The sequence below is a fragment of the Echinops telfairi genome, unplaced genomic scaffold (genome assembly GCF_000313985.2).
Source record: "Echinops telfairi isolate 266 unplaced genomic scaffold, ASM31398v2 ScPeMD7_7457;HRSCAF=8495, whole genome shotgun sequence".
NCBI classification, from domain to species: domain Eukaryota; kingdom Metazoa; phylum Chordata; class Mammalia; order Afrosoricida; family Tenrecidae; genus Echinops; species Echinops telfairi.
In genome coordinates this window covers 27,016,119-27,042,209 of record NW_022111357.1, presented here as the reverse complement: position 1 = coordinate 27,042,209, position 26,091 = coordinate 27,016,119, and the positions used below count along the sequence as shown (strand labels likewise).

General features: G+C 54.3%; 1 protein-coding gene across 2 annotated transcripts in view; it reads left to right on the top strand.

Moving 5' to 3' along the window:
- Nucleotides 1-26,091, top strand: part of IGSF21 (immunoglobin superfamily member 21) — a 300,787-nt gene that overhangs the window by 245,316 nt on the left and 29,380 nt on the right. For both annotated transcript variants that reach the window (XM_045299076.1, XM_004705151.2), the window contains exon 4: nt 6,495-6,613. In XM_045299076.1, the coding sequence (XP_045155011.1) occupies nt 6,495-6,613 (119 nt within the window). The remainder of the gene's footprint in view (nt 1-6,494; nt 6,614-26,091) is intronic.

The following is a 26,091-nucleotide window of genomic DNA, read 5'->3' as shown; positions in this document are numbered from 1 at the left end:
CACCAGCTTGGAGCTAAGCCCGTGAAGGATTCCATGCCATCTAACCACCCTAGGAGGTGGCGAGCCCAGATGGGGAAACTGAGGTTCAGAGAGGCGACCTGATTTTCCCAGGGTCACACAGCTAGTCGGCGGCCAGGTTGGGGCTCCAATATTTTGACCAGGGTGTGCTTTTAACCACTGGGCCAAACTGCTGGTGTTAGAAAAATGGATAGAGGCTCAGCATGTGGACAGAGAGGGAACAGTGTGCCCAGCAGGCACAGCATGGGCAGACCTGTGAGGGCAAAGGCATTGCAGCAGGGACCGACATCTGACGTCTCTGTACCCACCTCCAGCCCACCTGCTAGGCTCAGCATCTGCAGGGCAATTGGTAAGACCAATCCTCGGGCTGACAGTGGTCGGCCCACAGTCCTGGACCTGCCCAGCAGAGCCCCAGTGGCCAGCCGACCCCCAGGTACTTCCCCCCACCCCCCACCGGGGAGCTGCTTGCCTCAGGGACACCCAGTGGGGCCCTTGCTCTGCCTGTGCCTAGCTTTTCAAGAACACAATTACTCACCCTTCAGAGACACTGTCAGTGTTGGTAAACTCCAGCCGTTAAGCTGCATTACATCCATGTCTCCAGAAACCTTTGCAGTTATTAATAGTTTATCGATCACAGCCCATTGCTGATGAGAGGACGCCTCCTCCTCCAGCCCCAATGGGCCCCTGCTATCTGCAGAAGGCCGCCTTTCCGCATGCAGATCAATGCCCCTTGATTCTGGGGAGAGGCAGTCTCTGGGCCACTGACTCCACTTTGCAAGGAAGACAGGGCAGGCGAACGCACAGATGAGTGCTGAGCAGTGGTGGGTTGGTCTGGGCTGGAGCTGTGACCCTGCAGCTGGTGGAGCCGGAGGGGAGGGTATGCAGAGAGGGGCTGCACAGGGTCTCCCACAGAAAGGAGAGCGAGCTCTCCAGGCTCCCTCCTCAAACCCTCCACAGCCCTGGACCGCTGCCCCACCGCCCACTTAGTGAATGTCCACTGAGCACCTACAGCGATGGCACAAAGCGAAGAGTATGAGGGATGCAAGCCGCTGGGTTCAGTCGCTCACCTAAAGTTGGGTGGTTTACCAAGAAGGCCCCAGGGAGTATCCCTACTCTGTCAGCTGGGGCCCCCAAGATCCGGATTGTACCCTGTGGCAATGCGTGTGGTTTTGAGGATGACCAGCACTGCAGTAGGTGCGGGGACACACGGTCAATCCCCGTCAACCCTGCCTCCATAGGGTTTCCTCTGGGCGAGCGTGGGTTGGAGAACATGAAATTATCTCAATGAAAGCCACAAGGTACAGTGTTACTTGAATTAAGGTCGCCATGAGTCAGGGTCATTCGATGACACCCAATAACAACATCCTAGAGTGAGTGGGAGATGCCTGCTGTATTGGTTAGCTATTGCTGAGTAACAAACCATAACACAACCGCGGGAGATGGTGGTTCCCCAGTCTAGGGGTTGGCTGAGCTCACTCGAATGTAGGGTGAAGATGCTGGGCCCTCTCCACGAAGACAGGGGTCTGCTGAGAGGGACAGAGCCACAGAGAGGAGACTCGAGACCTGGAGGTTGAGTGTCCCTCTTCCCCTCATTTGTATCGCTTGGATCCCTAGAGTTTAGTTCAACACGTGGAGACTCTGCAGTGTGTGCTGAGTGGAACCACTCTGGAAGTCTTGTTCAGGATGGTAACCTCAGGAAGCAGATCGCCAGGATGGCAGGGTGGGCTCAAACCACCCATCTTCTGGCTTGTACGTGAGTGCGTCACTGTTGTACATCGACTATCATTGACCAAGTCAAGGGACAAATCCGGCTGAGCAGGTGGGACGTCTGCCTGCCTCTAGGGAGGCTGTTTGGGAGCCACCTGTGCCTCGACCCCCAAGACCCCGATGGAGACGATGTTTTTATGAAAGTGGCTTTCCTTTGTAATTTGAACAATGAGTGGGATGTAGCCAGAGAAGGGAAGTGCAGTGTTCCCGGGCAAGGAGACCAGGAAGAGTCTTAAAGGAGCTTGGCCCAATGCAATGTGGGATCCTGGATTGGGTCCCGGGACAGCCAGGGGGCTTCAGCGGAAGCATTGGTAAAACCCTATCAAGTGTGTGTGTGTTGAGGGGGTGGGGGGTCGTTCATAGCCATGCACCGATGCTGCTTTCTTATTTTGGACAAGCGTGCCATGGTGGGGGGTGGGGTGGGGCAGTGGGGGTCCCGTGGTAGAACTCTCACCACCCCAGCAGGACACCCGGGCTCAATTCTCGACTGACGGGTGCACCTCATGTGCAGCCCCCTGTCCCTGGAGGCTTTGCGTGTTACTCTGATGTTGAAGGGGTGTCATCAGAGCTCCCGAACTAAGAAAGACTTGGAGGAAAGGCTTGGCGACCTCCTTCTACAAACCAGCCAGTGAAAACTCGAAGGATCCCAGTGGTCCGAAGCACAGGCAATGGCGGGCGGACCTGGTGCAGGAGCAGGCAGCCTTTCACTGAGCTGGGCCTGGCTCTCGGTGCGTCTGGGCAGCCTGGAAGGTCACGCACGCCAGCCAGTTAGAGCCCTGGTAGGAAGGAAAACTGGGCAAGGGATAACACGGGGGTTCTCTGTTTTATCTCAGAAATGCTTCTGTGCATTTGAAATGATTCCTAGTGGGGGTGGGGGTGGGGAGAGGGACACCTCTCTCAGTGTAGAGAGGGGTTGGAAAGAGGACTGTGACAGAAGCGGGGGGGGGGGGGGGGGGGGGGGGGGGGGGGGGGGGGGGGTGAGAGGCGGTGCAGAGGCTGGCTGGAGATGAAGAGGGAGGCAGCTGCCACTGGAGTCTGGTCTTTACTTAAGAGCTGAGAGAAGCCTTTGAAGGGTTTTGGGTAGTGGGGGGAACAGCCTTGATGTCATTTGCGTTTGAAAAGATCTGGGTCTTTCTTGGAGAGTGGATAAGGAAGGGGTTAGCAGAGACCAAGAATCTGTACTCTTCCAGGTAAGGAAGGGTGGTGGCAGTGGAGGCGGAGAGAAGCGCATGGATTCATTTGGGAGGGATCCAGGACTTGGGCGTGGATGGTGCTTGGGGAGTCCAGACATGGCGGCTCTCCAAGCCCAGGCCTGTGGCTTGGGTTAATGGTGGAGGCGGGGTCCATCCTTGGCGCTAGAGAACCCAGTGGATGGAACATGTGGCTGTAGAGAGAAATCTAAGCAAGAAGGTGCTTTCTTTGTAAGGCACCGATCCAGGTGTCCCTTGTGCTGTCTTCTACACCACCTGTGTGGTGTCACCCTAGCATCTAGCTTGTTACTGTCACCTGGGCTTGTCATCCGTGTAACAACTGCCTAAACGTGTCACTGTGCTGCTATCTGATAAGCAGGTCTTCTGCCCGGCTCAGCTAGGTGTCGGTTACCTGCACATATCACCTGTGTGTCAACCGTGTCATTATGATTTTATTGCATCTCGGGTAGCTACCAGCTATACGTGTCCCCTGAGCCTGTCTCCTTACAGCACTGTCACCTGAGCATGTCACCCACATAGCTGTCACCTACGCCAGTCATCTCCCAAACTGACACCGATGAATATCACCTAAACATGTCAGTCTGGGTGACGGTCTCTCAGTAACGTTCAGTAAGCTAGCTGGCTGGCACAGGGGCTATTTTTTCAGTCTGGCAGAGTTACAGACACAGAAAGCAGTTCCCCCCGGGGGAGGCAGGTTCCCTGCTGTTCGGGCTGTCTTCAGAGAGCCTGAGTGCAGAGGAGGCAGCTGCCTCCCACCAAAGTTCCCCTGATGCAAAAGCTGCCATTCTTTAAGGTCTTCTGTGACAGGCAACAGACCAGATGTCAGCCCAGCCCCTGCGTAGTCTATGTAAATGAAGGTGTTGGTGGATGCTAATGTGGGCTGGGTGGGGAGAGAGACTGGGAGCCCAGGTGTGATGTGAGTGGTGGGGAGAGGCAGTGAGTCCCAGGAAAAGGGGCCTGAAGATTGAAGATGAGAGGGAGGGAAATAGCTGAAATGCGAAGACAGTGTGTCTGAGGTTCCTTGCTCAGCAGAAACAGATGGAATAGAGGGAGGAAAAGGAGGCCCAGGAGGAGGAGAGAAGGGTGAGAATCCCACTGAAGGCGCCTCCCTTCTCAGCGGTGGCGGACTCCAGAACCTGAGCTCTTAACCCCTATTCTCCCTGCCCACCCCTTCCTCTTTCCCCACCTAGGGCAGGACTGTCGGTCTGTGAGGGGGTAGGGCAGAATTGCTGGGCATTTATCAGGGGCTCTGTGAGGGTGGGGGTCCCTGGGTGGTGCAGATGGTTCACAGGCTTGGCCACCATTCAGGTGCCTCAGAAGAAAGGCCTGGTGATGTTCTTTTAAAAGAGCAGCCATTGGAAACTTTATGCCGCAAAGCTTTACTCTGACACTCCCAGCGCACCAGGAGGCGGAAAGCAACTCAGGGGCCATGGCTTGTTCCTGGTTTTCTGTTGCTCTGCGTGGTAGCCAGCTTAGGACCCCCGTCAGCCCTGGAACCAGGCCCAGAGAGGACATGAGCCCGCTGAAGACACCCACCCGGGTTTCCTGGGTGCAGACCCTTTCGGGGTCCTCCCTCTTCCCATGGGCAGCACGTGATGAAGGAGCGAGGTCTGCCCCTCTGTCCCTCTGGACACCACCAACCTGCTTCCTGAGGGACCTGCTTCCCGAGGACCTATTTCCAAAGGTCAGGCAGAGACGTGGCCGCCACCCATCCTCATGGGGCTCTATCAGGATCAGCCCCATTTGTCTTAAGATGTTGCTTAAAAACAGAGGCTCAGAGAAGCCCACTGTCACCTAGCTTTTAAACTGCAGGTGCTGGACGTGAACGCTCCTCTCTGACAGCACGTCGGGATTCTTCAGTCTGTTGTGTGACATCCATTGAAGCTGACTCACGGCCACCCTGTAGGGCAGAGTAGAACTGGCCTGTGAGGTCTTCTTGGCTACAGCCTCTACAGAAGCGGGTCTGGAAGCTCTCGTGGGGCCAGCCGGTGGCTCAAACTACTGGCCTTGTGATCAGCTGACAAGCACTTAACTGCTGCACCATGAGGGCTTCTTGTCCCTCCGTTGGGGGGGGGGGTGAGGGTGGGGGTGGGCGGGAGTCAAAGCTGCCCCAGGGGTGTTCCCATGGGGAGAGGAACCACACGCCAACTCACCTTCCTGTGGCCAGCCCCCTGAAGACCCCACAGAAATGCCCAGAAGACTCCACACGACAGCCTGGGGGCCAACCCCGCCCTTCTCCTGTGTTAGATTTATTTTTTTACTTATTAGCTCACTCTCGACTTGTCTTATTTACTTACTTATCTCTATTTAAGTAAAGGTTTTCTTTATTTACTTATCGCTTGCCTTCTGAAACTGGCTGAAAAACCTGAAAGGTGAACATGCGAGAGTGTGACATGAGATTCCAAACTCGGGGTCGTGAATAAAGTTTTATTGGGAGCCGCCACCCTGGCTCCTGGATGGGTTCGTGCTCAGCGGCAGAAGCGGGCAGTTGTGAGAGACCTGTGTGTGCAAAGCCGAAAGTCTCTGCTACCTGGCCTGGTAGAGGAATCCTGCACAGGGGTGAAGAGGCCTCCTCCCCTTCCTGCTACTGTTCCTCCTCCTCCTCCCCCTCCTCTTCCTCTTCCTCCTCCTCCTCCTCCTCTGAGGTCCTCCAGTGAGAAGCCCTCCCTGCCGTCTGTTCTGATAAAAGCAACAAGACAGTCTTTTCAGGGAATTCCACGGTCAGCCTGCTCTGTGTCCGAGCGGAGCAGGCTCCAGGGGGTTCCGATGGCGATTTTTCCAGAAGATCACCTGGAGGTGCTTCCCAGACCTTCTTCTGGGTAGACTCAAACCTTCCATGGATTCAGTTCTCAGTAAAGGTGTCAGCCATCGGCACCCCACCCCCTGCGACCCCAAGCTTTGATAAGTGGCTCATTTTACCACAGGCGTTTGGAGCGCTGGTTGACCTCTCTGCCTCCTTTCCCACGGGCCTCCTCCTTGGGGACAGGGATTTAATTTTGTTTCCTCTCAGTATCTCCAGGGTTGGTCACAACGTGGCAGCCCATAGTGTGGAGAGAACTCCAGCCCTGCTTCCAACGAGCTCGTGTCCCCTCCCTGAGTCCACGTCTTGCCTTTGAGATGGAAACGGAGCTCCCCCTGCAGAGGGCTCCTGAGGGCTCAGTGAGGCCATGCATGGTGACAGTTGTGAGCCAGTGCCAATGGCCTGGTGACAGGCTAGGCGCCTGATGCCCCAGCCATGTCACTATCACAGCACCTCTGGGAAGGGGCCCCTTTGCCATCCTGAATTCAGATGGAGCTCCGCTGAACCCAGCAGCACTTTCACCTTAGCATATAGCTGGTGTTCAATCGGTGCCTCCTCCTCCCAGAACACACTGCGCACAGATGAGGGCCAGCCGCTTTAAGGGTTTGATAAGCGTCGGCTGAGCCTGGGGTCTCTAGGTGGGTCCCGGCACAGTACTCTCTTCCAGGCCCCAGGTGACTTCTGCTTCCTCCCCTCAGGCTGCCTGAGGTCCGGATCTCCGACAACGGTCCCTACGAGTGCCACGTGGGCATCTACGACCGAGCCACGAGAGAGAAGGTGGTGCTCGCCTCAGGCAACATATTCCTCAACGTCATGGGTGAGTGCAAGAGCTGTGTGTATGTGTAGGCACACAGGCATGTATGTGCATGTGTATACATGGGGGTTTGTGGGCATGCAGCACGTTCTTGGGACCCCCATCAAAATGCCTGCTGTACTAGCTGTGGGCCCTCTTCTCCTTCACCACCCCTGCCTTCAAGGGGCAAGGCATCAGCCAGGTCATGTTACAGCCTTGTCACCCCAAGACCTACCTCCTGAGGCCCTGCTCACATGAGCACAGACTCTCCGACCTCAGGACTTTAGCCCCCTGGTGCTCACGGCTCAGTACCAGACTGGGCCCTAGTGGGGCTCAAGGGCACCCATGAGAATGCATGGCACAGAAGGAGGGGCAAGATGGGATGCAGATGGGACAGAGTGTGTCCCTTACGGTCCTCAGGGCCAGGCTGAGACCCATGAGGGCACCCTGGTGGGAGTACCAGGTGGTGTGCAGGCTGCTGCGTGAACGCTTTCCCCAGGCTGAAGTCTGAGACCACCGTGTTGGTGGAAACCTCAGTGGGGAGGTGGGGCGGGTAAGAGGAAGGGTAAATAGGCCATGAGCCCCCAGGGACCCCAGCGAGGCACACACCTGGCTGCAGAGAGGCCTGCCCCCAGCCAGGTGTGTCCTCCCAGGGTGTGGAAGGACCAGGTGAGGAGCTGGAAGGTGCACTGGATACCGGGTCTCCTGATTCTCTGGCTGGCTGCATCCTCAGGAGAGTCAGCGCTCAGCCCAGCCTCAGTTCCCCACATTCAAAGCAGGTGATATGCAGTGTTCTTATCGGACGCACTCTCCGATTCAGGTGCAGCTTGACTGCCCTGAGTCCAAGGGACACAGCTTTGACCTGGGCTCCAGACTCCCTGAGTTTAGTACCAAATGCTATTTACCAGGGAAACAAGGCTTGCCGGCCCCAGGCAATCAATGAAGGCAGAAAGGCCCTGTCGCAAGCCGCTGCTTCTAGGGGGTGGAAAACCTCCAAAGGCTAGGCCTCCACAGGAATATTGACCCCTGCAGCGGCAGCAGTGCATGGGGTGTCCTGGCTTCCTGGCAGAGCAGTGACCGCAGCCACTGTGGGGCTGTGCCAGGAGCAAGCAGGGAAGCCCATGGCAGCAGGGCCACGATACCCTATCCCTTGGGCCCACTCACTCACAGACCAACCAGCTCCCCTACTACCTTGGACCAGATGCTCTGGGCTTGCCATGCCTGGGAGTGGCTTCGAGGGGCTTCCAGTCGAATGAGAGAAAGAGACACAAGTCCTCACTAATTTATTCATCAAATACGGAGTGAGCACCTACTATGTGCCCTCTCCTGGAGAGACACATTCGACCAGAACCGTTTGTCTGCAGGGGGTTTACTTCCAGGATCTGAGGCAGACCTCAAGCACATGGATAGATACATCAGGCTTGTGGCTGGGCACAAGTACTGGGAAGAAAACAAACCACGAACCCCAAATTCACAGTTATTGAGTCGGTGCCGACTCGTGACAACCCTATAGAGGGTTTCTGTGGCTGCAAATCTTTATAGGAGCAGACAGCCTCAATTTTCTCCCAAGGAGTGGCTGGTGGCTTTGAACCAACAACATTGAGGTTAACAGTCAACACTTACTCAACAGCACCTCCAGGGTAATTGGGCAGTGTGACACCAGGTGTTGGGGAGGGAGCTGAGAGAAAGCCCCTGGAGGCCACTGGGCTATGTGCTTTATCTGCCATTCCGTCCTCCAGGCAGCCCATGTGAATTACCGAGTTTACTAGAAGATATATCCACACAGGTGTTCATGTACCACTTGTCTGTCAGTTTGGTGGCTTATGTATTGCTATGGTGATGGAAGCTATGTCACTGGCATTTCAAATGCCAGTAAGGTCACCCAAAGTGAACAGGCTTCCGCAGAGCTTCCAGACAAAGAAGAGGCTACGAAGAAGAAATCAGCTGTCCGCTTCAGAGGCAGGAGCCTCTGAAAACCCTATGGGCATCATCAAAGCATTATCAGTTACTGAAACCCTAATAGATGACAGGAGAGCATTGTTAGGGAGACTGCCAAAAGACGGGTGGAGGGGGGGGGGCTGCCCTATGGCTGGAAGGCACTCACAACCTGACGGAGGAAGAGCTGCCTTCTCAAAGCAGAGTGAACCTCAATGACTGGGCTGGAGGAAAGCCTTGGGGACCTTCCTTTGCCGGTGGGACATGACTCAAAATGAGAATAATGAGCTACAAACAGCAATTAATAATTGGAACTTCGAATGTACAAAGTATGAAAGCCATTAAAAATAAAGGTCGATATTCTAGGCATTAATGAGCTGCAATGGACTGGTATTGACCATTTTGAGCCAGAAAATCATACAGTTTACACAACCAAGGGGAATGGCTTGGCAGTCATTGTCAAAAAGAACATTACGAGATCTTTCTTGAAGTACAATGCTGTCTGTGATAGGATAATGTCTATCTGCATACAAAGAAATCTAATCCCTAAAACTATTATTCAAATTTATGCACCAACCACTAAAGCTAATAATGGACAAATTGAATACTTCTAGTAGCCAACATCTTCAGTCTGAAAATGATGAAACACGCAATCAAGATGCATTGATAATTATTGGTGATTGGAATGCAAAACTCAGAAATAGAGGAAGGAGCGGTAATTAGACACTATGGTGTTGGTGCTAGAAATGAAGCTGGTGATCACATGGTGGAATTTTCTTTTCCTTTCTTTTTTAATTTTTTAAAAATCATTTTATTAGGGGCGCATACAACTCTTATCACAATCCATACATACATCAATTTGTAAAGCACATTTGTACATTCATTGCCCTCATCCTTCTCAAAACATTTGCTCTCCACTTAAGCTCCTGGCATCAGCTCCTCATTTTTCCCCCTCTCCCCACTTCCCTCTCCCTCATGAACACTTGATAATTTATAAATTGTTATTTTGTCATATCTTACACTGTCAGACGTCTCCCTTCACCCATTTTTCTGTTGTCCGTCCCCCAGGGAGGAGGTCACGTGTAGATCCTTGTAATCGGTTCCCCTTTCCAACCCACCCTCCCTCTGCAAGACAAACGACTTCTTCAGCACAAACACCTTGGTTCACTAGCACAAAAGGCAATGAACTATATGCAGACTTCTCTAGATGGAAGAGGCAGAAGTCAAATTGACTACGTTGTGGGAAGAGACCAAGGAGAAGCTCCATCCGCAGCTAGACTCAGGTGAGGGCTGACTGTGGAACAGAACATCCGTGTTCTCATATGTAAATTCAGGTTAAAGCTGAAGACAATGAAAGCAAGTCCACAAGAGCCAAATGCGATCTTCAATATATCCCACCCACATCGCGATGGCATCTCAATAACAGATTGGATGCGTTAAGCACGAATGGCAGAAGACCCAAGGAGTGGTGGAACGGCATCAAGAACATCCTGCACGAAGCAAGCAAACGACCATTCAGAAGACGGGAAAGAGGGTAAGGTCAAAGCGCAGGTCAGAAGGGACCCTGAACGTTGCTCTTGGCTGTAGAGCAGCTGAGGCACATGGGAGGGATGATGAAGTCAACGAGCTGAGCAGAAGACTCGAAAGGTAGCTTGAGAAGACAGTAAACTATTATAATGAAGTGTACAAAAACCAGAGGAGGAAGAATCCACTCAACGTATCTTAACCTGGAAGAACTAAAGAAAGAAACATCAAGCCTTGAGTTACAATCTCGAAAGATTCTAGGGCAAAGTATTCTTACATGGCTCTATAATCAGTTCATGAAATCAGCAGTCAAGAGATCAAAGGTCAAGTTGCATGAGGTCAATCTGCTACACAAGACCTCTTTAAAGTGTTGAAGAACAAGGATATTCCTTTGAGGAAGCCTAACCCCAGCCACCCTTTTCTCAAAGGCCGCATATGCATGTGAAAGTTGAATAAGAACCACAGGAAAAGAATCGCTCATTTGAACTCTGGTCCTCGTGAAGAATATTGAAAATACCAAGAACTGCCCAAAGAACAAAGTTACGGCTTGGAAGGAGTCCAGCCAGAATGCTCCTTCGATTCAAGGATGGTTAGATTTCATCTCACGGGAGAGACCAGTCCCTGGAGAAGGACACCATGGCTGCTCACGGAGAGGGGCAGGATAAAAGAAGGCTCTCATTGAGAGGGACTCACGCAGAGGCTGCCACTGGGTGGAAGACCAACTGTGAGGACGGTGCAGGACTGGGCGGTGGCTCATTCTGTTGCACGTGGGGTCACACAGAATCAAAGCCAACTCGAGGGCACCTAACAACAACAACAACACACACACTCATTTAAAAACTTTTTAATCCATAGGGAAATTTATAACAAGGAAGTGGCTCAGCCCAATCCAACTCAATTCCATGGGTCAGATGCTAGCTGGAGGCCCCCCCAGACTCACCCAGCCGCCGACTAATGATGCAGGAACCAGGGAGACCACAGGCCAGTGGATGCAGCATCTCATGGGTCCCAGGTCTGCAGGAACATGACAGGGTTCCGACAGCTCCCACGGTGGGCAGAACACAAGGGTCAAAGACCCCTGGATGTGAGACCCAGGACCCTGACCAGCAGAAAGCAGAGGAGCAAGAGAGAGAGAGAGGCCAATGCTCAGCGTCTCTCTTTCAAAAAGACCCCACCCCCAGCCAAGGGAGGTCTTTAAGCTGTGTTCTGATTGAGAGTTCGACTCCACCCCTACCTTCACCGGGTACATGAAATGGACATGAAATCTAATCATCACAGTGGCCATGGAGAGGAATCAGAGGTGCCTTGGCGCCCGGGGGTGGGAGCAGCGCGGCTCCATCGGGGTTCCTGGCTGTCATCATGGCAGAAGCAGACCTCCAGGTCGCTGCTGCAGTAGTGCTGTGCCCTAACTCACCACTAGCTCTGAGCAGAGACTGTGTGCTCCACCACCCAGCCCTCAGATGAGTACCAGTCTGCAGATGCAGAAACGGACGTGCTGCCCAAGATCGCACAGCCAGCATGTGGTAGACGTGAGATTTGAACCCATAACACTGTCATCACATCTCTCTAGGATACCAGCTACCCAGGCCCCTGACCCCCTGGCCTTGCATTGTAGGAGGCTGGGTAGACAGGCCAGCTGAGGCTTTGTTCTGGGGTGCCTACCAACAGAGCTGAAGCCCTCAAAAATTACCTCTTCCTTGAAGCTATCATTCCCCATTCATCCACCAAAGGCCCTGAGAAGCCCCTCTCCCTCCAGGCTCTGGTTTCCCGACTGGCACAAGGAGGGGTTAGGCCATCATCTCCGAGCTCCAGCTCAGCTCTACACTTGTGTGTCTGTTTCCCTCAGATGAGGAAACCCAGAGACCTCATGGGACACACACACCCGCGCCCCGACGCTGCGTGCCTGGCAGGCCCAGCCCCTCTCCTGTGCCCTGCTGTCTGGGAACCATGTCTCTCAGCACCTTCAGATGTGTGGCGACAGTCCTCCCAGACACGAGGGGCGATGATGGGTAGTTGCTGACATCCCATGTGAGCGGTGGAAGAGTCTGGAGCTCCGGGGAGGGAGGGTGTAATCGGTTCAGGCCCAGGGTGTCACCTCCACTCTGGTGCCCTCAGCTGTGGAGTAAAGGGTTAAGTGAGGTCCTGAGCTCTGGAAACTCGGGGCAGGGACTTCCTGGGCCAGGGCCTATACACCTAGGCCACTCTTGAAGGTCAGTGTGCCTTCTGGTCCCAGTTGTCTCACCCCGCCCCATAGGCAGACATGCGGGGTCCACATATGGGACCATGGTATATTCCCCACGCTCTGGTGTCTGGGCCACTCGCTCTGAATCTTTGCATCAGCCCTGTGAACTAAGAGGGGGTGCTAGGGTCCCCTTGTTCAGACAGTGGGCTCAAGGAGGGGAAGTGACATGTGTGGGGCCAGCACAGCCACATTCAGTAGTTGGAAGCAGCAGTTCTAAAACGTGAGCATCCGGCAGAGCTGCCTAAAGGGCCTGCTAAAACACAGATTCCGGGGCCCCACCCCCAGAGCTCCTGATGTAATAGGTCTGGGGTGGAGTCTGGGAACTGGCATTTCTCACAAAATCTTAGGCGATGCTGCTGCTGGTGGTTTAGCATCCCCACTCTCAGAACCCCTGATCTAAACTTCTATCTCCAAAAATGCTTATTCGGCATCTATAGCTATATCCGCATCAGGGTCAGAACCGCCTGCTTCTCAGTGTTCTTATCCATGTACAAATGCATTTCTCCCTCCAACTCTCAGCTCACCTTGCCCCAGATATAGCAGGAGACCCTTTAGCATAGACATTAAGGACATACAGACTTGGGGCTTAAATCCACCGTTGACCTTGAGTTCTTGAATCTCCTGGGCCTCAACTTTTCCATCTGTAAAAGGGTGCATGTCAGGGTGCTGAACCTATTTGAACTGGGTTCTCATAAACCCAAACTCACTGCCATCAAATCAATGTCGACTCAATACCGACTCATAGCCTATGGAAATGGGGTAGAGCTGCCCCTGTAGCTTTACAGAAGTAGGAAGCGCTGTAATCCTCCTGCAGGGCCTCTGGTGGTCTCAAACTATGGACCTTGCAGATAGCGGCCCAAGCCTTAGCCACTGTGCCCGCAGGGCTCCTATGAACTGGTATGTGAGTCATTTGTAAATCGCAAAATGGAAAACGGATTCAAGCCTTTGGCCTGTTGTGGCATTTCATAGACCCTTGTGCTCACACACACCAAGCTCACTGCCACTGAGCGATGGCAACTCTTCGCTACCCTGTCGGGCAGGGTAGAACGACCCCTTTGAGTTTCTGAGACTGTAAGCGTCCGAGGGAATAAAAAAACCCATCTTTCTCCCTTGGAGCAGCTAGAGGTTTCAAACTGCCAACCATTTGGAATGCAGCCCAATGTGACACTGCTATGTTACTAGGACCCCCAACTCACATAGACGGGGACTTCAAAAATATCGTGGAAATGTGGAATTACAAGATGATGGAATTTTTCCAAGAACTTTCTGAAGCCCCTTTGTCCATGCACATGCAAAGACCCTCCCTCCCAGTGAGTGCATGTCAGTGACGACTGCGGTCACCATAGTACCAGAAGGGACTGCTGAGGACCGTGGTAGCTAACAGTGGCGCAGGGCAGCCCCCATCTGGGGTCAGAAGCCTCCCAGGACAGCAGGGAGGAGGGAGAGCCAAGGTGCAGGCCCCCCTGCCTAGGCAGCACCGAGCAGTCTGGGAGAGCAGCTCCATCCCCCGCCCCCACACCCTCACCCCAAATCTACTGACAGCGCTCCAACTCGGCTGCCTCCAGAGGCCTCCGGTGACGATCAAAATGCAGGAGTGGCTGTCATTTCACGCCTGTAACATCCCGCTACGTGGTGGGAAAGGCATCTGGGAGCCCCGTGGGTGACACTGAGGGTGTGTGCTGCACACAGTCATTACAATTTTTTTACCTGAGTTTCAGATAAATTGTAAGCCAATTTGAAAGATGTGTGCTGTGCCCTGGGAGCGCATTATATGCAGGCATGGAAGGGTTGTTGAGGCAATTCTTGGGGGTGCAGGTTATCTGGGCGTCGGGGAGCATGCTAAGAGAACGATGCTACAATCAATTACATGTTCTGAGGGCCAGACACCCAGACTTTTGCCCCTGCTATAAGCACAGCTTGTCGCTCTCCTGCTTCTCCCAGAATGCCAAGGGGCAAGGGCTCGGGTGGCAGCCCTACCACCGAGCAGAACTCTTCATGGTCAAAACCACATTCCATCAAGCTCCGGCTGGAACCAGGCACTGTGCTGAGGGCTCGACCCCTGCTAAACAGGGGTCCTCCCAGAGCCCCATTTTACAGATGAGGAAACTGAGATTTTGTGAGGCCAAAGGGCTCTAGCATGTCAGTGGCAGCGATGGGATTACCACCCAGAAATGCCTGGACCCAAACCTCTACAGCAGCCCCGAGGCGCAGTGTATTAGGCCGGTTGACGAGAGAAACAAATCCAGTGGCACTCACATATGTGCAAAGAAGATTTCATCTGAAGAAGCAATCATACATCAAGAAATCATCCCAGCCCAGTCTAGAGCAAGTCGATAAGTCCAATACTAGTCTATAAATCTGTCCTCAGACTCATGCGGCCACATGCATGGATGCAGAAAGCAGGAAGATCACAGGCCGGTGGGTGAAAAGTCTTCTGGGTACAGTGGCGGTGGAAACAGCACAGGGCTGGCACAGGTCTCAGCGTGGCTCGTCAACAGGAAGGGCAAGGCAGAGGGAGAGAGTGGCCCCCCTCCAGAGAGCCATTTATCGAGTGGCACCTCCAAATGAGGTCATCAAGCGGTGACCTGATTGACAGGCTAAACTCCACTCATATCTCCTTACAGGTGCCATCCTGGCACAAAAACCTAACATCACAGGCAGCTCCCTGCCTTTGGCACAAATACTAAGTGGACACCGGGGTCTGGCGGATGGAGCAGTGGGGGCGGGTAGGTGACCTCAGTAAGACTGAGCACTAACTAGGAACAGAGATGCTGGGGGGTGCAGGTGGCTGCTGAACTTGTCTGCTAGCTGTAGGCCTGGAGGTCTGCCTGCATCAACCCAGTGACACCGAGGAGGAAAGGCCTGGCAATCCACTGCTGAAAAATGAGCCATGGAACCCTGAGGGCATGCAGCTCTACTCTGGCATCATGAACCGGAGTCAACTTCTTGGCGACTGGTTGGCGGGCATGAATTGGTGTTTCTGTGATAACTGATGATGTGAAGCATCTCTTCTTGTGCTTAGTGGTCATTTATACATCATCTTTGGAGAAATTTCTCTTCAGATCCTATGCACTTTCCACTGGCCATTTGTCTTGGTATTACTGAGTTATAAGAGCTCTTAAGAAGAATGGAAATTCCAGCACACTTCATTGTGCTCCTGTGGAACGTGTCATAGATCAAGAAGTACTCGTGGGGACAGGACAAGGGCATACGGCTTGGTTTAAAATCAAGAAAGATGTGCAGCAGCGTTGTATCCTCTCGTCAAACTTATTCCTCATCACTCATTCATCAGAGAAGCTGGATTATGTGAAGATATGGCATCAGGATCGGAGGAAGGCTTATTAACAGCCTGTGATATGCAGAGGACACAGCTTTGCTCGCTGAAATCGAGGAGGGCTTGAAGCATTTACTGATGAAGATCAAAGATTACAGCCTTCAGTACGGACTACAACTCCAGGTAAGGAAGGCCCGCGTCCTCACAACTGGACCAATAGGTAACATCATGATAAGTGGAGAAAAGATTAAAATTGTGAAGGATTCACTCTTGCTTGGATCCACAGTCTAATTCATGCAAGCAGCAGTCAAGAGATCAAGTGACTCGGTGCATTGGGTAAATCTGCACAAGTCCTCTTCAAGGTACTCGAAAGCCAGCATGTTACTTGGAGGACTAAGGTGCACCTGACCCAAGCCGTGGTATTTTCCATGGCCTCCTTTGCATGTGAAAGTTGAACGTTGCATAAGGAAGACCAAAAACAACTGATGCATTTGAACTATGATGTTGGCAAAGCCTATTGAAATTATACATATATCACTGCCAACAAGCCAATATTGACTCATAGGGACCCTGTCAGGACACTGCTCTGTGAGTTTCTGAGACTGTAATTGTTTATGGGGATAGAAAGCCCATCTTTCTTCCATGGAACTACTGGTGGTTTTGAACTGCTGACTTGGTGGATCGCAGCCTGACTCCTAACCACTATGCCACCAGGGTTCCTATCGAAAGTACCACGGGCTGCCAAAAGCACAAACAAATCTGTCTTGAAGACAGATAGCCAGAGTGCTCTTTAGAAGCAAGAATGAAAAAACTTCACCTCAAGTACTTTGGGCGTGCTGTCAGGAGAGACTTGTCCCTGGAAAAGTGCATCAGGCTGGGTAGAGTGGAGGGGCAGCAAACGAGGCAGGCCCTCCACAAGATGGATGGACACGGTGTCTGCAGCAATGGGCTTAAACACGAGAACCCTTGTGAGCATGGCGCAGAACCGGATGGCTCAGAACCGGATGGCGGTTCATTCTGTTGGGCTCGGATTGCTATGAGTCAGAACCAATTCGATGGCACTGAACAACAACGAGAGTTCTTCACCTAAATTTTAGGGATGTGATTTGCAAATCTTTCCTCTCATTTTGTGGACTGTCTTTGCCCTTCATAGATGCTGTCCTTTAAGACCCTGGACAGAATGTTGATGAAGTCTGATTTATCCATTTTCCCTGTTGTCCCCTGGGCCCTTGGTGACCTTACCGAAGGGCTTCCTACCCAACACCAGGCAGATTTCCTCCTGTGTCTTCTCCTCCTCTGAGTGTTCTAGTTGGTTTCTCCCATTTGGGTTCTGTGATCCGTTGAGTTAGTGATTTGTGTATGGCGGGCTGTATGCAGTCTGGCCTCACTGCTGGGCGTGAGCATATTCGGTCGTTACAGAATCGTGCGTCGGAACCCTTTCTTCTTTCCCTCATTGATGGCTTCTGGCGTCCTTGTCGAAAGTCAATTGAGTACAAATGTAAAAGCTTATTTCTGGATTGTTAATCCGGTTCCATTGATCTATCTGTCCACCCTAATGCACTCTGGGTGTTTCTTAAAACCATGTGGCCACCCCCAGTCTGGCTTTGCTGTGCCTTGGGCCTAAGGCCTCGGACAATGAGCTCATAGGAAGTCCTCCCTGGCTAGTCCCTCGGGCCATTGAAGGACAATCACCCTGGAGCCTGTGAGGGTGCAAAGGTCCTGTGAGGGGCTGGGGGCCGAGCCATTTCCCCGAGGCCTGACAGAAACCCAGGATTCCTGCAGACCCAGATCCCTGGCTTCTAAGACCAGCTTCTTTATGCAGTTCTCCCAACTCCCTCCCCAGGAACAAGAACAGATTCCCAGGATGGATTACTCAGGTGCCGATGCCTCTCTCTCTGTTTGGGAAGACCAGTGTTCCAAGTGGGATGGACAAAGGAAGCCAGCTAGTGCTTCTGCAGCCCTGAGCCAACCAGGCCTCTGCTTTCCCACCGTTCAGCCTCCCTGGAGAATGCCGGTGGAAAGCAGGCCGGGCTTGCAGGATGGCCTGGGAAGGCTGTAGGGTGTGGCGGGTCTCCCAGGTAGAGCCAATGCCCAGCTGGTGGTCAGGGCTGCCCAGGGGAGAGGTGAGTTCAGTGGATGGAGGCTGCTGGCCTGAGAATCTCTCAGGTTTCCCAGGCAGGAGCTTCGGGCCTCTCCACGCTCCTGGGATGCCTGCTGGGTTGAAAATGAGCTGAAGATTGCTTGTTCTTGGAGCATGAGCAGATGAGCTTGGACTAATCATATTAACTGGCCCTGGGCAACTGCAGTGGCTGAGAACTCCAGGGACTATTTGCTCAGTGGGGAGTGGGGAGGGGACAGATTGGGAGCCAGGCCAGAGCGGCAGTGGATTCCTAGGGAGCTGAGTCCCAAGGGTCCTGAGAACCAGACCGGGGCAGCTCATGTCCCCAGACCTTTCTTCCTAGTCTGTCTTGGTCTGGAAGCTTCTGCTGAAACACTGCCAGCAGCCTGCGTGGGCAGATGGGTGGTGGTTGAGCGGGAGGTGGATTGTCTGGGAATAGAACCCAGGTCTCCAGCATGGGCGGTGAGAATTTCCCTACGGAGCCACCACTGCGTCGCCTGTTTTTCCCCAGCCTTTTGGCTCAAACCCTGACCTGTAAAGTCAGTGGGGCTGGGGTCAGAACTGCAACAAGGGACAATGGCTGGACAACTCTGGACCTTACCCTGGACATGGGGCAAGGAGATCAGAAAAGAGAGCGGGGCTGGGCAGCCTGAGCCCACCCTACCTCCTTCAGCCTCTCGCTAGGACCTCTCCTCTCTGAGCCTCAGTTTCCTCCTGAGCCGATGGTGAGGCATATTTGCAATGGCTCCTTGATGCCCATCAAGGGCCCACCCAGAGTCTGCTGGCCTCATGGGTAGGACTGGGTGGGCAGTCAGAGGCAGAGAGGACATAGCCTGCTGGGGTGTGGACGTGTGAGGCATTTCAAGGCAGAAGCCTCGGTACATGGGGGCCCATTGGAAACATGGGAACAGATGTGGGGGGCACGGCAAGTCTGTCACTGCGTGGGGACAGTCCTCTGAGAGAGTACCAATGGAGCCATGTGATCTCACTCAGCAGCCAGCGACAGCAGCAATCGGGCGGCTGGGGTGGAGAAGGCCAGGGTAGTGGGCCTGGGGGCTCCACAGGCTTCCGCCCTGCCAGCTGGAGCTACTAGGGGTGCAGTTATTCAGGCAGCTGGGGGCCAGAGACAGCTGGACGAGCTGGTTTTGCCGTTTGAGGGTGGAGGCAGGAGTGGCCAGGGGCCTCCAAGCTGGGTCTCAGAGAAGGCCCCAGAGACTGCCATCTCAAATGCCGGGGCTTGGTCAGAGACCTGACCAAGGGACGCCAGTTGGCCACCCATGAGTCTTGCAGCTCGCAGAGGTTAGCTAGGAAAGCCAGTTCAGAGAGGGGCCAGACAGATGGGCCCAGGGCCCGGAGGAGCACTTTGAAACTGATGAGGTTATCGAACAAGGACGGTCACTTCCAAGCTTCAGGCCCAAAGGCCCGAGTCTGCTGACTGCCGCTTGGATCGGTGTCCAGCCTCCTCTCTCCTCATCTCTGAACACAGTGTCGCACAGCGGAAGCGCCCTTGACAAAGGCCCACCCTGCACCCGCAGCAGGCCTAACTCACTCCATGAACGTGCCTTCCCATCCCCTACACTCTCCAGGGCAGGCCCTAGGCTGTCCCATTCGCAAGGGAGAAGATGGCAGACTGCCCAGAGAGGTTAGGGGACTTGCACAAAGCCCACAGCTTGGGGCTGGGATTTGAGTTCAAGGGGACTGGAAACCAGGGCCCATTGTTTTCCGTTCCGTTGTGCGAGGTCGCTAGGAAATGGAGGAATAACCCTCCTCCTCTCTGATTGTGGGCAGGATGGCAGCCCTGAGCTGCCGCTGAAGGTCCACGCTGGGGCGGAGGCACCAGGCCTCCTCCCATCAGGGACCAGAAACCTCCCTGTCCAGGAGTCGATGTCCATTCACAGTGACCTATAGGACAAGGTCTCACTGGCCCCGTGAGCTTCTGAGACTGCCCATCCAGGACGCGTGGAATCGTCGCACCGTCAGCCGGCCCTTCCAATAGTCGTGTGAAGCTTGAAGAGTCAGGAGGGGAAACGGAGGCTGCTAATACTGGGAAGACTGGCATTTGAAACACCAGCTGGGCGTGACTTGAACGTCATGGAGCCTCTATCACCCAGTTCCGGGACTGGAGGCTTTGCTGTGGAGCGCATCCCAGCAGCCACAGAACTGACCACCCCCCATCCTGTCTCCCAGGAAGGGGGGGTGTCGTGCGTGGGGAAGGAGGCAGAGTGCTTCGCTCATGCACCCCCCATGTTTATTCAAAGCACCAGTGGTGCTCAGCCACTCACCAGAAGCTTGGGGGTTCAAGCCACTCAGAGCCCCTTCTCAGCAAGGCCTGGCCATCTCCATCTGAGAGGTCACCGTCATCGAAAGCTCTATGGAGCTAGTTCCACTCTGAAACACACCAGGTCGCTAAGAGTCGGAATCGAACAGACAGCAAGGGGTAGTGGCTCCACATGGCTCGGTCATGTGTCTGCTACGGAGGAGGGGCTGAAGGCCCTTCTGACCCCTTTGAGGTGGTCCCAGGGGCCCGAGATTCATTTTCACACAGGGTGCCAGGGACATCAAACTAAGAGCGGTCCAGTCTGCAGTTACAGGGTGCTGGACATTGCTCCCAACACTCCAAATGCATTGCTTCCTTTAAGCCTCACCACCCCAAAGAGGTAGCCACTTCAAAAAAATTATTATTCTCATTTTAATCATTGAGGCCCAGAGGGGGTAAGTAACTCCCAATGGTCGCACCGCAAGGGAGTGGCAGGACTTGTTCTTACACCTACATCTGGAGCCACCATTCAGCCTCTCATGACATGGCGGGCCATGGCCACCAGACCTGAGCGGGAGAGACTCACCTACTCCCTTGAGTTGTCCAGGCAGGTGGCTGCAGCCCCTCTGATGCCCTCGGCGACCCCTGGTCCTTCTACATCTCACTTTGTTCCAGCTCACCTGTCTCAGCTCCGGCCTCGCAAGCCTGCAGGTGCAGGGTCAGCCCTGACAAGTGGGAGGTCAGTGCAGTGCTTTATGCTGTCCGCCTCTGGGAGCTGGATTTAGTGGCTCAGACAGAGGTAAACGTCCACTCCGTGGGACGGGCCCCTTAATGACCAGTGAAATGTGGCGTGGACGCTGAGCGCCTGGGGCCTGTGATTGAAGGAGCAGGCGGAGAGGTTACAGGTGTGAGCAGAGCGGCAGCAGAGCTGGGATGAGAGTGGCGATGGAGGTGCCGAGCTGGCTCCCGAAGGGTGCTGCTCGCTGCACTCCTGGGAGAGGGTGGAGTCCCACTGCCTCCTGCACAGAGGGGGAAACTGAGGCCAAGGTCCTTCTGCAAGCTTTCTGCCTGGGAGTCAGTGGTTCTCTCTCTGCAGGGCATCCTAGGACTGATTCCCTCTGCCTATGAGGAGGCTGGGGCACAGCACTCACCCCTCTGGCAACCACAATCGCACTACCCTATAGGAGTTGATGCTGACTCCTATGGGCCAGCGCAGAACTGTCTGGTGCGGTGCCAAGATTCCCTTTTTACAGAAACCGAAAGCCCCATCTTTCTCCGGTGGAGCAGCTGGTGGTTTCAAACTGCTGACCTTGCAGTTAGCAGCCCAATGGATGACCATCGTGCCACTGGCTCCTACCAAAAAAGCTAACTCCAAAAACTCACTGCCATCGAGTGGATGCCGCCTCAGGGTGACCCTATAGTACAGGTTAGAACTGCCTGTGTGAGCTTCCAAGACTAATTGTTCGTGGGAGTAGAAAGCCCCAACATTTTCCTGAGGAGCGGTTGGTTGTTTGGAACTGCTGACCTTGGGGGATGGCAGTCCAATGGGTAACCACTATGTCATCCGAGGTCTTCCAATGAAAGCTGCTGCCAGTTAAATGCGTATTCTACGCCAGGCGGTCTACTCAGTGGTGATGAGCCTCCTCTTGGTTAATGTCCTCAACAGCCCGGGAGCCCATCCCTCCTGTATTGCTCCCATTTTATAAACCAGGGAACCAAGGCTCAGGGAGATGAAACCACTTGCCCGAGACTACGTCTCTCTCTAAACCTAGAGCCTCCACATTAGGCAGCAGGGGTGACGAGGGATGTAAGATCCTGCGTCTGTCCTGAAGAGATCCCCAATAGATAGAGGAGACAAAAGGGGACCAGAGGCTTCCCAAATGAACATAAAGACTTGGGGGGTGATCAAGGCACTCCCTGAGAGTCGTGGGAGAATCCCCACCAGTGAGAGGACTCTGAGGGCTCCTGGAGGAGGTGGCTACTGTGAAGGTGAAAGGCAGCAGCTCTTGCCTGTCACCCTGCCTGTTCACCCTGTGGTGGCTTGGGTGGGGCTGTGATGCTGGAAGCTCTGTCGCCAGTATCTGAAATACCAGCAGGGTCACCAGGGTAGACAGGTTCCTGCAGAGCTTCCAGACCAAGGAGGACGAGAAAGAATGTGCTGGGACACTACTTGGGGAAATCGACCAACAAGCACCCTGTGGATCCCACCCCAATATCGCCGGAAGATGCAATGACAGCGGCTGCCATGGAGGTGGCATGTGGCCCGGCGGCATCTCTCCTTGTGGGACAGATGGTCCCGGGGACGGGCATCGAAGTAGGACAGAAGTGTACCCAGCACATTAGCATGGCGCCTGTCCCCGGGAGCATTGAGGGAGCCTCTGCAAACAAGTGCAGTTCCACGGACTGGCCTCCGCAAGGGTGAGTTCTCTGAGACCTCCTGAGCCAGCTGCCTGCAGAAGGAACCAGCCCCTGCCCTCCGCGGAGCTCTGGGCCAGGGATGTAGGCAAAAGCCACCCAGCATGGAGGTTCCCGTTCACAAATAAGACAGGCAGCATTGACGTGGCCCTCACCTATGTCAGGGGCCAAGCACGTCACCAACATCAGCTCCATGCTTCCCCATGACCACCCAATTCACAGATCTGGGAACTCTGCTGGGATGGATGGCCCTGGCGAAGGAGGAGGCTGGAGAGCTCAGAGTTCTGGGGATGGGGTCCCAGGGTGGGGCCAGAGGGAGCTTACCCCATAACCTGGACCTCTGAGACCCCCTAGCACCCCAACACAGGCCCCTCTGTCTGCCCTGCCAGGCAGCTGGTCCATTCGGGAGAGAAGCCTCCCTAGAAATCTTGGACCTTTTAGCTGAGATGATTAAGCAGCATTCCGTGTGACTCTGCTGGCCCTGGGGCCTGGGACATGCGTGCTCCCTGCGCAATGACTGGAGCTTTTCCATAGTTTGAAAATGTCCACAATAAAATGCCCCGGAGAGCAACACCCAGAACACCGCTTCCCCCACTGCACCCCTTCTCCTCAGCCCCTCCCCTCCCACGCTCTCCCTCCACTCTGCCCTCCCCACCCACGCTCTGGAAATTGCTTTATGAGAAGCAAGCAGCAAAAATGATTTACTTGCCCTCTGACTGAAAAATCAATCCTAAAATGCTGATAGGACAGGAAAAACTGCCGGCCCCAGGGGCCCCTGGGAAATCTCTCGCTGGAGGGAGAGGGAAGGTAGGGTTTAGGGCTCGGCTGGGGGGTTCAGGAGTTGGGGCAGCACCGGGAGCTGGGCCTATGGAAACACAGGGGGCCTACTTGCCATTTGAGTGTTTCAGGATAGGGGACACTGACAGATGGCACCTGGGCCCCGGGGTGGGGAAGGGGTTCAATCCAGGGGCCTGGCACCTCACTTCAGACCGGATTTCAGTGCCTGACTCCTAGCTGGTAGTGGAGCCGCAGCCATAGACCAAACACAACTAGACTCGACCTTGTGTTCACTGGGCACAAGGACACCCTCTCCGACACCAGGCAAGCACTGTGGTAGAGGCCCTGGGAGGCTCAGCAACCCTGAGGTCTGGAAGCTGGGCTAGGGTCTCGGAGCCGGGTTTCCCCCAATCCTGAGAGTCATGGCAGCCTCCTGGAGACCCCACGTTTGGTTGGATCGGAGCACGGTGATCCCCAGGGTTCATCGGCTGAATTCCCTAAGTAAACAGCAGGCCTTTCTTCCTGGTCTCTCTTAGCCGGCAGGCTCCCTGCAACCTGTCAGCACCACTGCAGCAACCCGCAAGCTTCCGCTGGCAGACTACTGTGGACTGCACTTGAACCTGGTCTCCCGCATGGAGGGCGAGAATCCTACCACTGGGCCAGCACTGTCTCCTATCCAAGTCACGAGGCAGGAGGTTGACAGACTGGGGGAGAGAGGGGGAGGGAGGAAGCCCTCAGAGCCACAAGATGCAGCCCCCCTGCCCTCCAAGGTAGACTTCTCTGCTAGGAGGAATCCAGCTGGTACCACTGGCACCAGGCAGATGGCAGGCGTGCTTCCCCAATGACTGGGCTCCCCGGGCTTATGTGGGCTCAGGAAAACTTCTCTTGTAAAGCGATAAGCAAGGTAACTGCTGAAAGCACCCATGTGTGTAATGTATACCTCTGGGAAATATCGGACGCCTCCCCCAAATTGGCTGGCTTCGCTGTTATTGTCACACCCCATAGATTTCATCTCTGCAGAAAAGGTTCCTATTGCAGGGCTTAGCCATGCTGGCTGTATTGCCAAGTAAATGGCGGTGGCATGGCAGGGCAGGGGCCGCCACAGATTGGCAGCCCATCAGTAGCCCCTCAGACAGGCTGGGTCCGCATGGGACTAGCAGCCAAGGAAGTCACTTAGGAAAAAAGCAGTGAATTGGGACTCCAGCAGAATGGGACACCAGGGGTGAGGGGTAGGTCTTCGAGTCCTTTGACGCTTTCGGTGCATGGATTCAGAGAGGCCCCCACGAGGTCCGCCTGCCCCCTGTGTGGTGAAAGCCTGGAGAGGCCACCTGACAGCTTCTCGTAAGGTTCCCGCTATTCCCAAAGACCAACCCATTGTCCTGGCATAGGTTCCAACTCATAGCACCCCACTAGGACAGAGTTGAACTGCTCTGTCGGGTTTTCCAAGCCGTACGTCTGTATGGGTGCAGATAGCCAGCCTCCACTTTCTCCCACAGCGCCGTCGGTGAGTTTGAACCACTGACCTTGCAGTAAGCAGTAACCAGTTAGCCTACAGCACCACCAGGGCTCTGAGGTTGACAGCTAAGATGGCTCAGGTGTACCGGGAGATGATTCAGCAGAAGAGCCTGGCTGTCTGTTTCTGAACAGCCACTACATGACGTCATCCACAAGAAAATGCGCCTGATCCTGTTCAAAGTGCGGCCCTCAAAGTGTGCCAGCAGCCATCTGAGATGCAACTGGTGGTCTCTTCCCACCTGGAGGAAATAGAAGACATATGGAACAATGAGTCCATGCAGTCATGGACCGCTCAATCATCGACCCCTGCCACCCTGGGACCAGAAGAAATAGATAGTACCCAGCTGCCACTACCAACTCTCGGATAGGGATCACCTTAGAAGGTTCTCGATAGAACAAGAGAAACATGGGCTAAAACTAAAAATCATCTCCCAAGACCAGGCTTACTGATCAGACAGAGACTGGTGGAACCCGAAAGACTCATAGAATACCTCCATGATTCAACTTTCAGTCAAACACTCATCAGGTCTGTCAGCGGAACAATAGCGCTAGGAAGATGCCCCTTCTTGGAAGAATAGTCAATGGTCTGGGCGCAAAAGGGCCACAGTCACTCCCGGACACATTTCCAAGGGATTGGGAAGGGAGGGGAACTGGAAAGGGGAAATATGGGGAGGCGGGGAGGGGGGGGGGAGTGATGTTGATTTGAGGGGAATGCAATCAGTGACAAGAAGCAACATGCGGATGAATCATTGTCTGGAAAACTGATCTGCCCTGTGAACCTTCACCCAAATCACAACAGCAAGTTGCAAAGAGAGATCCCCCAACACACATGGTGTCACCACGAGTTAGTCCTCTTAGGGCAACTGGTTGGTTTAGATTTTGCATCAGGCACAAGGATTTGCAGCTCTGACAGGTTGCCGGGTGGTGGTGGTAGTGGTGGTGCCACTGCTGCTGCTGGCCAGAGTAACACACACAGAGACCCTATGACTTAAGAGGCTTACCCCAGAGAGCAACACTGGACCCAGCACCCAAACGGTGGCTTGCCCACACCGCCGCCCACTCCTGTGCCCCTGTGAGACTCACTGTCTCCAGCAGCAATGCTCTCTGGGGGCTGCCGCTCAGCCTGGCCTCTCGGATCCACTGCCTTGTGTTGCTGTCCTCCGGGACTCCCACCTCCAGAGCAGCCTGCCAGGGCGTCCAGCTGGGGCTGTTAATTTTATCTCCCCCCACGGGGAGAACACAGCAGCTGGCAGAGGAGGGGCCAGGCAGGTGAGCCACACTGCCAGCCAACTCTCCACGGAGTGGGGGCGGGATGAGTGGGGATGCCTGCAGACCCCGCTCAACCCGGAAAGACCCTGGATGGTGGCAATGAACAGGATCCTCACCTTTCAGCCTGGCATCAGACTGTGGGTTCCCATGGCAGCTTACAAGCTGGTGCAGGTGG